The 12,501-nt window shown below is 40.4% G+C and overlaps 1 protein-coding gene across 18 annotated transcripts in view; it reads left to right on the top strand.

The window, feature by feature from the left end:
* Positions 1-12,501, top strand: part of NFIA (nuclear factor I A) — a 252,842-nt gene that overhangs the window by 132,170 nt on the left and 108,171 nt on the right. For 16 of the 18 annotated variants that reach the window (XM_075155647.1, XM_075155641.1, XM_075155644.1 and 13 more), the window contains exon 3: positions 5,342-5,407. The exons of the other annotated variants lie outside the window; for them this stretch is intronic. In XM_075155647.1, coding sequence (XP_075011748.1) covers positions 5,342-5,407 — 66 coding nt within the window. The remainder of the gene's footprint in view (positions 1-5,341; positions 5,408-12,501) is intronic. 18 annotated transcript variants of the gene reach the window in all.

Here is a 12,501-nt window from a genome sequence, read left to right as displayed (position 1 = left end):
ATCTCTTTCCCAGTGTACAGGAATTAAGAGTCCTCGCCGTATAAAAAAAAACAGGCTGGCACCGCAGGGATTTTACCACTGCAGAACCGTATTCGTGAGCTGCGGGATGGGGCATACTGTACAGGGGGGTATAAAATAAAACTGGAAATCTGGTACGGATATGTACATGTGTGACGGTGAGGTGTATGATAATGAAGCACTTTGAACTCCCTATAAAAGTTGACTTGAAAGCGATGGCTGGAGTTAAACAGAGAGCCAGGCCTTCCTTAAAAGAAATAGTAGTAGCCACCAAAATAGCCATAAATAATAATTGTAGCATATATGGAGCAATCCCTATGTGTTTATATTATAATCTATAATGAAGGGAAAGGGAGTGTAAAAAAGCCTCAGTCCTGGTGCTGGTTTCTGTTTGTAAATCCCTTAAGCTCACCACGTAAGACTGTATATAAAGGAGCATGATTTAGAATTTTTTTTAACGTATATAAATCTTTGGTAGAATCCATGCCCAAAATTATAGATGAAAAATTTATTGCATGAACACAACCCAGCCATATAAATTTTTTATTACAAATAGGACTCTGAAACTTGAATAAAATATGTCAGTTTATTATACAATATTTCCCCCCCCTAAAACATGATATGAATGGAAAATTTAACTTGTGCACTTCTGCGGTGCTTCTGCGAGGTGCTGGGCTGGCAGCGGAGGAGAGGGAGCCCGCTTTATTTAGCTGCAGAGCGGGCTCAGCGTGGGCAGTGGCAGTGCAGCCTTGCTCATCTGGCATCGCCGGTAATTTTTTTTTCTCCACTATGTGGGGATCACCTTTACTGTTAGAGAATAGATGCATCTGCACCTGAATTAGCACGGTGGTTGCTAGCGAGGGCTCAGTTTCTGATGGGGGCTGGCTCTACATAGGTGAAAAATAAACTTGACACCCATTAATTCCGTTTGCGCAGACCAGCAGACAATACGGCCGGTCCCTGTAGGTCACTGCCACCCCAGGCTGGATTCAGCATGCCCTGGAAAACACGGCGTGTCGAGAAAGTGCGAGTGCCCAAGAAAGTGTCCTGTTTCTCCAAAGTCAGGTAGCCACGAAGTGGCTTAGCACTGGGAAGTGCCATGACACTCGAAGCAGGCTTTTTTGGTGGAGGAGTGTAACAACTCTTCACCGTCTGTGTCACGGTCTACAAAAAAGAACAACATTGTCAGTCTGTTGACATTGGTCCTGTCCACAGGCCAGACTTTCCTGGGAAGGTTTTATTCTTTCCAAACAATGGAGCATTCCCTTCCAGCGCCGCGAGCCCTGCTTCCACGCAGCCGTCGTGCAGCCCTGCTGGAGCTGTGCTCCTGCTGCAGCTGAAAAGGAAAATTGTGGTATTGAAAAGTCCAGAGCTTCCATCCTGGAGCTGAAGGTCCCTGCCTGCTTACGGTTTGAGATCAGGCAGACCTGGGTCTCGGGTGTAACCACCTCGGTCGTGCTGGGGTAGCATCTGCTTAAGAAACAGATCCAAAGAGGAACAGAGAATAGAGACGCAGTAGGAAATGCTACTTCGGAAAAACTAGCCTGTTTTGTTGGGGTTTTTTTTCTTTACCCCTTAATCATAGTTGATTCTTGGAAGTAGAGAGTAAAATAGCTTTGACATGCTTTTTTATCCTGTTTCCCCATGATTACGGTTGATACCAGATCCCCTTGAGCTTCTCTTGTCCAGTAACCTTGACTCCAGTGTACATACTCACGCTAACTCTGGCTAGTTCAGGGTTAAAAATTCCAACCACTAACTTGTCTTTAACTAAAAAAGCCCCCAAATAAAACCCATTGTGCTATTCAAGGTTAAGCTTCCTTAAAAATAAAACTAGATTCCTTGGTGATTTATTTTTTTTTTTTATATCGGCAATCTTAATAGTGGTTCCTCACTATAATATTTCCAACTCCATCTGAAATCATTTAAATCCTCCCCTTAATAACATGCACTTTATTGTAATATACAGATTCTTTGGCTTCCTACCAGCCTTAGCTTAAGGCACCAATGAAACTCGTTGCCGCAGGGGGCCGTGGATTCAAGAGGGGCTCGCATCTACTGTATATTTTGTTTTGTATGTTTTCCAATGGCTCTAATTATTGCAGGTGGTAGAATTTAACTGGCAGTGTTGTTGCTAAAGAAAATAGGCATAAAGTGTATACTGTTTTGCAGAGTGGCTATCAAATATATAGAAAAGAGAAAATCAAATGAATTGTTAAACTGCTCTATAGTAAGTGATTTTATTGATTTAATGCAAATGCTTATGAAAACGATCTTCCATTTATATCAATTATGTATGGGCAAAAATTAATTTATTCCTCCGGTCACCTGTTTGGCTAACTGACTCAGCAGGACAGACATTCCCGCTCCCGTTGTAGCCGAGCCCACAAAACACTAAACATTCAGAAAACTGGAATTTTAAAGTTTCCATGTGCAAAACAACAAAAAAGCCCCGACAGGAGTTACTGCCAACTGCTGAAAAAGCAGAGAGCGAGCGGTGGAGGCTAGGCAAGACTGTAAAATACAACGGTTCTGATTTTGCCAATCCCTTAACCATGTGGCGGCACATTTATATGTACCGGATCATCTGCGGCATCTGAATAAAATCAGGGAAGCAAAATTCTGCATATAAACATTTTGGCTAAGTGCCTTAACTCAGTCTTCTTATCTGGGGTTTCCACAAGATGCCACCTTGCATAACAATGCTGAGCATACGCTTGCCCAATACATGTTTTCGGTAGCCTCCCGTGATCTCTACCGCAGTATAGATTGGTTTTAATTCTACCTCGTCCTGCATGTTATTGCCCTGTGCCTCTCCATGAAGAATAGTGCTTAAAGCCTTTGTTATCCTTTTTAGAAATTAATATTTAATTTCAGCAGAAGGGGTGGGTTACAGGAAAACAGAATTAGGAAAAATGTTATCGCAGTAGCCAGAGTAATAAAAGAAGAAAGTTAAGATTCAGTATGCAAACAAATGTCCTACGGCCAGTAGAGTCTCTCTTGTGCCACTAGCTTTGGTGTTGGAAAAACAGCACTCAACACAAACAAAAGTACTTTGTTTCTCAAAATCCAGGAGCAGCTCCCGCTCTGCGTGCTGCCCACCGGCTGCAGGGCTGTGCTGGGGAGCGAGGGTGCCAGGCTGGGGGCTGAGAGCGCCAGCGCCGAGCCCAGCTCCTGCGGCTGCCACAGAGCCCTCGTCCCTCTCGCTGCTTCGCTGGATTGTTTAAAATTTTGAAAGGAAAACATGCCTTGAGTCCCATATTTCTGCAGTAACTTTTTCAAATATATAAATTTTTGTGGAATTCTGACCCTACTTTAAACATAAAGCCCAAACACTGATTGAACCATGGCTTGCCAGAGGAAAAGAAAAACCTAAAAAATAAGCAAAAGCCTAATGCCTGCCCTGTAAAATGAAATCTGTTGAATGTTGACTTTGAATGTTAACTAAATATTTTACATTCCTAATATTTTACCTTTGTTTCTACCTTTGCGGTATCGGAAACATGAAACTCCTTGCCAAAATCTGGTGTCCAGAATATAACAGCACTGTGCATATTACCCGCTAGTCTATCTGCTGTCACTGATTTGAGCTTCAGTTAAAGATAACTCAGAAGATCAATATTTAAAACAAAATTGCAGAAGTGAGAATAATTTTTTTTTGCTGAGCTTCATTGGAGAAATTATTAAAAATAATAAATACAAAAGAGAAGAAATGGATTCTGGACACACTGGGAAACGTATCACTTTTTAGGAGAATTTCATTGATTTTAAATAGAAGTATCAGGACTGAAGCTTTGTTCGCTAAATATTCTGAATGTTTGTATTCTGAAATTTATCAAAATTTGTTTTGTGAGCACTTTTTTTTACTTGTAGTTTTTAATTTATGCAAGATTGTCCTCTAAGCTTCTGAATGATACCTAATGCATACAGTCAGCAGGTAAAAAAAAATTTGAATATTTAAAATAGGCATTTTCTTTATAGTGCTCTGCGGTAATTAAAATCTTCATTTGCTTAAAAGCAAGGAACCTTTTTAAAGCAATAAATTAGCATTGCTTGACCCAAGGTCACTACTAGTACTGCTTCTTCCAGCACTATTAATACCTCAAAGAAAAAGAAGGGGTGGTGTTATCACTCTGTTGCAATAGAAGTAAGATTTTCAATTTAATCACAGTTAAGTGTCATGACCTTTTGATCTTGCATTGACTTCTCACTGAAATGTGGTCAAATTTCAGACAGCTAATTCTAAACTCTGCAAAGTCAAGGTGAAGTCAGAAAATAGGTTTGCCACAATTGGGGGTGTTTTTGATGCAGTAGCAAGTGGTTTCATTTCCTAAGTTTTGTTTCACAGCAAAAACTTTTTTAATGGGATCGATAAATTACAGAACAATTTCTGAAGAAAAAAAGAAATCTTTTTCTATTTGTATTAATTGCGAAAACAGTAATTAGAGGGATTTTTTTTTTTTAATATTTTTCCACACAGGTAAAGGGATCTTTTTTCCCAATTCATAATGATAGAAATAATTAAGAAGGAAAATACTATTTGACTAAGGCTTCTACTAAGAATAATTTTTGAACCAAAGAGCGATCATCTTCACATAAAGTTGAGTTAATAATGTGTAAAAAATGCAAAACACTCATATTTACACATATCCTTTTATAGGTCATTTTATTATTTTAGGCAAATAAATTGTGTTCGTTGGAGAGTGTTAGCTGGGAGTTTGTAGGACCCATTATTTGCACAAATTCTAAAGCAGTTCATCCAGTATCTGGTCTCATTTATACCACTGCACATCAGGGACAATGCCGTACATTTCAGTGATCTTGTAGTACCATTACCACTGCAAAAGTATGACGAAAATCAGCTCTTCTATCAGTTTTGCAGATTTTGCTCCAGAAAATGTGTAGACAACAATCTCCACGACTTTGTAGTGTTGCTTAGTTACCTTTATATGCCTGCTTGAAAATATGTTTAGAGACTTTACTATGTGTTGGATTAAGGCTCTGGTTTGTATACAACATAGAGGCTGCATTATAAAAAACATGTAGGAGAGTAGTTTAAATATGCCTTCTCTAAAAAGAAGGATTCTCAAAGCTTAATTTATGCTAACACACACACCAAGCACTCTGTGTAGTGCCATAAACAAGATTCCCTTTTTTTCCCTAGCAAAAATATTACCTAGGCACGGGACTTTTGCATTATTATGTCCTAGTGCAACACTCCTGTCCTTAGTTTGTACTCTCAGCCTTTTGAGGAAGTCTGGCGCCTCTGATCTATTTTCCACAGCAGACCCTGTAATTTTTGGCTGTATTTTATGTTTTTCAGATTCAAGTCAATCTGAAAGTCCCAGCCAGCCAAGTGAAGCTGATATTAAGGACCAGCCAGAAAATGGTAAGTTCTTACCTGCTGCTCCTGCTTTGGGATATTAAAACAGCCCATATTTATAAAGATTTTTTTCCTATGTCTAATATAAAAATACTATTCAGAATAATTGACATGGGATAGCTACAAATAGGTTGTGTACTCTCCTCATAGTTTAAATGCTACTGTTTCACTAATCTAAGGTAGCATTTGTTTCTCCAGTCCTGGAGAGAGACATTTTTTTCCTTTAAAAATAATTTTAATTAGGGAGATGCCATTAAAGAGCCTGCTGTATGCAACCCTTATCCTTATTCCTCCGTAGCAAAGGCTTTCAATCCCTGGGCCGTGAGTCATGACCCCCTAGGGGTGTGTGCTTCATGGCTTTCAATTTTTATCTATGTGCTTTTAACTTCATTTTGTTTATTGATGCTCTTACATGACACACTGAAGTACCTAACTTTCGGTATGTGGCCAGCCATCATTTTAGAGTGCAGGATCTCAGATAGTCCCGCGAAACAAAATGGTTGCTTTGAAATATGTTTCTGCAGACCCATTCTCTACTGCAAAAATCTGCTAAACAAAACTGAGCAGCAACGCTCCCAAACTTTGCAGTGTCAGGGCAGGACTGCACACCTATAAACATACCAGCTGCTCAGGCAGGTACCCACTGTGGGGCTGATACAGGTGCTACCGGCGTCGTCTGTATTTTTATCGGTGTGGTTTAACGGTTGTAGATACTACGGGTAAGCGGGGCAGGGAGGCTCAGGTAGAGCTTGTTGCTCCTCCTTCTCTGTATGTTCGCAATACCATTGTTTCAGGTGGCAGCGGTTTGAGCTTATTTGGAAGTAGCAGCAGGACTGTGACTTTTGGGAACACTAATATTCTTTGAACTGGGACAGTTTTAAAGGAGAAGCAATAGCTTCTACTGAACCAATTGCTTGCTCTGTAAAGCAGCCTGAAAAAGAATCATTCAATAACAGCAAATTTCTGTATGGACCGTATGTGAAAGGATAAGTATGTGTGTAAGGGAACAGCTTCTCTTCCTTTTTATGTTTAAGTAAGGTAGACCTCAACAATTTTTCTTGGCCCATTGGCAACTACTTATGTTTAGGACTTACAAATAATGTCTCCCAAAGTGAAAGTGATTATTATTAATAGTTTTTCTTGATTTTTTTTATAAGACCTAAATGTAGATGGGGGATCCACTGTACTGGGGTCTACTGTGCATACATGGAAAAGAATTTGTGTGAAGGGTTTTTGTCACTAAAACCTGTCACCATTTTTGGGATATGTAAATCCATCTCATGTAGAAATATTGTATCTATAATAACACAACTGTGATTGCCCTTTCACAGAGCAACTAACTGCTTTTGCCTCAAATCCCGACAGCTGTATATGTGTTCAGTGTGTGTTTTGGGGACTTTATTAGCAACTGAACAAGCTGCAAGTGGGAGTGAGGTTGAAGGGCTGCATTCACATCCAGACTGCATTTGAATCAGGGTTTAAACAGCAGATAGAATTAAGGGAAGAAGAAGAGGTTTAGGTACATAAAAATCTTTAAAAAACCTATTTCATAGGCCATAGAACATATAGGGCTCATTAGGCTGGTAAGATTTTGGCTTTTGGGGTTCCTGTATTTTCCTCCCATTGAAATATGAAAGGTTTCGTATTTTGATAGATTTTGTGCTGCTCATCTCTAAACATACCATCTTAAAACATTTCTGTTGTTTCTGAAAGACAGTGCCTCATTTCCCGTATCAATCCTGTTCACAGAAATTCTAATTTGTAGCCAAAGGATTGCGAGGTTAAGAGAAGAACTGACTAAACTGTGATTTTTGTTCTGCCAATTCTGCTATTTTTTTTGTGGAGAATATGTTGCCTATGTTTATTAAATCATATTTTAATTTAGAATGTATTAGGCACCAAAGATGTTATTATTTCATGTTTAGATAATATTCTTTCGCAGCTATTAAACCACAGTTCTTCTTACCCTGCAGTTTCTCAGTCTTAAGGAAGCCTGTTACTCAACAACCGCCCCGAAAAGCAGCAATGTCAGTGTTTAATAATGTAAAATCTGTAAGAGCCTAGCGAAATGAAAATCTCTGATTTGGAGCCTGAGTCTTCCTTGTAAAACAAGCTTTTAGTGAATTCTTGGAACTTTACTGGTGACCTGCAAAAGGTACTTTTTTTTTAATAAACAGGAAAAGGATTTTGCTTTTTCTCAGTTTTACTAAAGGGTATTTTTCCCCACCACAGCAGAAGCCTCCTAACTGATTACGCACCTTTTGCAGTGCCTGTGTGGGAGATTTTCTTTACAAATGCATCTAACACAGTCTGTTGGCCCTAAAGGGGTTGCTCCCCCTGGGCGGACGCTGAGCTCATTCTCAGCACACACAGCCCCCAGCTTGCGGTGTACCCAGTGTGTAGATCAACACAGATCTGCAGCTCTTATCTACTGAACGTGAGGATGAAAGCAAAACTGCAGGCTTTAGAAAATGAAAAACTGCACGCACAGAAACGGACACAATAAATCATATTAACTGCGTTGTTCTACACTTGCTGTAGACCCACTTCCACAAGGCCTGATCCAAATCCCTCCGGAGTCAATGGGAGTCTCGTAATTGATTTTACTGAGGGTGGGAATGAGCCCACACAGAGAGGAATTTTTTTTTAAATCAAAGAAAAATAGTATTGTGAATAATCTTATTCCCACTGACGCTAACAGCAGAATGACCAGATTGAGGGCAGATTTGGAATCATTTTGCATGTGTTTCTGGAAGGCACAAAGAAGTGTATCGATTAAGTACTACCTTTTACATGCATGCATTCCTTCATTTAAAAAAAATAAATCTTTAAAGGCCTTGTGAGGGTTATACAGCCTCTCTACTTGCCTGTTAATATCCTTTCTGTTCCACTCCATAAATTCTAGAGCTATTTATTATACACATATATTTTGCATACCTTGAGTAATGTAGGTTCAAAAGGGTCAACTATACAGCCCTGAAAAAGAAGGCCTCCTACTACAGATTTTAATTTATCATTTAAATTGTATGTGTTATTTTGGAAAGCCTGTATGTCTAACCTTCCTTAAAGTGAAGTTCATGGGAAAAAAAGCTTTTCTTTTTTAGAGCCACTCCTTTTTTCTAGTGGGCTTTACAGTTGCATTTTCTGGAGCAGAATCATCACGAACAGAAGATGGTGACATCTTCTGTTCTCAGTGGTGGCTTTAACACCAACTCTAGCCTTTTCTTCAGCCTTTTAAGCCAGAACAGTTTTCAGGCAAGTCACTTACCCAATCATTACTGCAAAAATTTACAGAAATATTAAGCATTTTTTTTTTTCTAGAGAGAGAGAGAGATGCAGCATGATGGTCATGAAAAGCAAACATGCAGGCAAGACAGGGCTCCTTCGTGCATGCATGGTCCAAGGTCCAGACGTCTTGTCCTGGAACCAGGGGTAAAGCTAACATGTAACCGAATGGTGTGCACGATGCTGCTGTGTCTCAGGTCTGTTACCATGGGAAAGAGCTTCTCAGGGCGAGGAAGAAAACCCAGAATTTGTCTGTTTGTTATGTGGGTGAGGAAATTTGCAGGAGGGATGATGAAAGAGGCCAGCAACTTCATTTGAAAGGCAGGAGCATGTTCCGATGTCCTGATATTTTGCTCAAATGAATTTTTTTTCCTGACCAGCTGGGTGGAACACCCGTGTGGAAAATTCCCCACTTTTGTAGTTGCCTAATGGTATGTAAAAGCTTCATTTCAGTTGGCACCGCAAAGTGATTTTGCAATTCACCCAATCAAAAAAAAAGGTTATTGATTTTAAAAGCTTGTTAAGTGCACTGGTTTGGTGTTGTATTTTATAAACAAACTAGTTTTCAGTGAACTGAGGATGACAAAATGGCTAGTCTGATGTAGTGAAGTGACTGCATGCCTGGGGATCAGGAACAACTGAATTCCCAGCTCAGCACTGCCATGGACTCTCTCTAGGGCTTTTATTCTCTCTTTCAGTCATGGAAACAGCTATCGGATAGATTTTCTTTTTGTAAGTAGGATTATTTTAAACTTTTGTAGGAAAACTTTTCAGTCTTTTTGTCTGCGAAGTGGGGATATTTGTGATTCTAGCTTTCAGAGATTCATAGAATATTAGAAGTCAAATCCTGCTCTGCTCCAGCAGGAGTTTAACTCTGGAAAAAGGCAAGGAGGGTGTAGCACAAACTGGTTAATAATTGTGGTACAGCACTGTGTTACTGCTGTCAGTAAATGGATGTCAGACATCCACAGGCGATGTTTGTGTTTGATGTGGTAGTACTGGCGAATTAATAACTGCAGCGTAAAGGTACACATGAAGTGTGCTGTGTAAAGCAGAAGAACGCTGTGTCATTTTCTACAGACAGCTGATGTCTCTTGAGCATGTGGTATTGTGACTTGATAACTCAAAGTTGGTAGCACACCACTTTAATTGTGGATTAGCAAATTCTTTTTAAAGAAGTTGGTAAATTCTCTCATTTCAAATGAGCAAGACAGCACTCATTATTACAGCTGATTACAAATGTGTGCCAAATTCATTGCTCAAGCAATTTCTGTAGAGGGAGAGGCATTTATCTAAAAAACAAAAATGTTTAATGCCCAAACCAAATGCTTTTTAGTTTTAATGTATTCTTGCTGCTTTGAGCTGCAAGTACCTTAACAGCACTGCAGGAAATGAAAGGCACATTGTTCTTTGTAACATTAAAAAAAAAAGAAAAAAGAAAAACAATGATGTACCGTAACTCACAGAACTCGTTTTTCAACCCTGCAGTAATTACACTGGACTTGTAAATATCATCTGTGAATTCTTTGCTTAAGTAGGGCCGGACTTGAGTATTAAACCTTAAAAAAATGTTTAAGTATATGCTTACTTTTCCATGCCTAAAAACATAAAGGAAGAACAACTGGTCCTCAAGCTGTGGGGGAAAGAGAAGGCAATAGTGGGAACATACGCAAAGAGAAGTTTCTTTTTCTTCTTCTCTAGGCAAGGCTGGTCATGGCAGGCGTAATACAGCTTTGGCTGCAAGGATGGAGGGGATTGATTATGTGCAACCTGGTAAAATGCAAAAGCAGCTTGTGGAAAGACCTCTCTGCCTTAACTAACAGGCTGCAGAGTCCAGCCCCTTTTTGTATGCTTTCTCTCTGGTCCCAAAACCTGGCATTCTTGTTTTGTGCAGTGGGGTAGCTTCAGCGAGTGGAAGCGGTGCCCGCCTGGCCCGAGGGCTAGGCACTCTTCTCGGATGCAGAGTTCACTGTTCAAACCCTCCTCTCAAGCTGAGACAGGCAGAAAACGTAACTGTTCTTTGTGGTTGTCCCCACCGCTCAACTACGCTGTAAGTTAAATGGTAGCTGAGAGACTTCCAATTCCTTCGATAGCCAAATTTTTAACTAGTAAAAACAGGCTGCCTTCGGAGGCCATCCCTTCTTCTCAGGCCATGCCTAACCTCCCATCTCCACTACTTCAGTTGGAGTCCAGCTGCCTCACAGGCTCTCTCAGCTGTGACTGAACTTGATGCCAACCAGCTTTACACTTACTCACCAAGGAGGTGCTGCAAGTGCAGCAGGGCTTGAGGTGTCTGGAGGGTTAGCTGTCCTCGGATAGCTTAATTCCCACCTGAGGAATGCACGGGCACGAGCAGTTCTCTGAACCTACAATGCTGAAACTGGTCCTAGCATTCCTGAAACACCTCATTTGCAGCAGATAGATAACCAAGCCTTGCAGAGAAAGTTTTCTATCAGTTGCAATTGCAAACAGGGTAATACAGTAATGGCAGCTTTTATTAGTGTTCTTGTTCATAGGATCATTTGCATCAGAATCTTATAAATGCAAGAAGACTCTCCTCTCTTGTTTACAGAGCAACACTGAGGAGTTATCACAGCCTGAGGGACTAATCTAAAATTAACTTTGCTTCAGAAAAAGCTTTAAAAAAAAAGCCCTTAGCATTTTCAATAACGAATCTCATAGCTGGCGCTGAAGTCAAAGCTCCTGGTGTGATGTCAGCTTGTTTGCACCTTTGTAACTTGCCAGGACCAAATTCTGAATGGATTTGCACCCTTATGGATCACGTTGTCTGCTGGGAACAGCAATGGGGAACTTTGTCCAGGCTTGAAAGCTCTGGCCGAGCAGGGGAACCCTGGTGGGGCTGGTCTCTTCTGCCTTCCTATGGGTTGGACAGAATCAGCTGTTGACTCTAGCAGGACCCATCAGGTCTGATGAGGTCCAACCTGTGTTTCATCAGCCCCTGAGAGAGAGTGCATGTAGGCAGTTCTGAGAGCCAGCATTTCCCGAGGAAACAAAAGCAGGTATGTCTAGTTATAAATTTAACTTATATGTGTGATTTAGTCTTGCATTTTTTTCATCTTATTTCATTACAGAGAGATTCCAACAAGAACTAGAAATACAGTATTTTAATCATAATAGTCTAGAACTGAAACTTTTCAACATCTAGCTGTATTTCCGAGCCAGTTTCATGACTGTCATGAAGAAGGGTCTGAATAATTAGGGAAGAAAACACCATTTTTCCCTATCTTACCATATTTTCATTGAGATTCGTGCTCAAAGTCAAATGATTTTGTGGTCCAGATTGTGAGGCACAGTTACACCATTTCCAGGATTTAGCGGGTCCTCTGCTAGGCTCAGAATTCAGCCTGCTTATCAGTAGCTGGCACTCTCTTGAGGGGACCCTGTGATGGCAACAGCGAAGGGTGTTGACTGTCAATCAGGCAAGATACGCGGTTGTCAATCAGGGTCAGTTCTGCAGCCTCTGCTGGGGCCGAGTGGAGAGCCTTTCTCATCAGTGACCTGCAGTGTTTGAGACTTGAGGACTGACAGAGGACTTCAGTTTTCACTGCTGCTAACCATTAACCTTCACAAGCAAAGCATTCCCACAAAAAATTCATCCAAGGCGAGTATGACAGGAAATATTCAAAGCATGAAATGAATGCTTATAGCATGACAAAGCAGTGCTTGAAGACATGAAACGTTCATTACGCTTGGAGTGGCTGAATGCTGCAAAGGAAAGGAGGAATAAAAATGTGGCTAGAGTATATATTTTTATTTCTCGATATGTGTGTACAGGAAAAAGGCAATGAACCTTC

This window comes from Calonectris borealis, chromosome 8 (assembly GCF_964195595.1).
Source record: "Calonectris borealis chromosome 8, bCalBor7.hap1.2, whole genome shotgun sequence".
Classification (NCBI taxonomy): Eukaryota; Metazoa; Chordata; class Aves; order Procellariiformes; family Procellariidae; genus Calonectris; species Calonectris borealis.
This window is presented reverse-complemented; position numbering and strand designations above follow the sequence as displayed.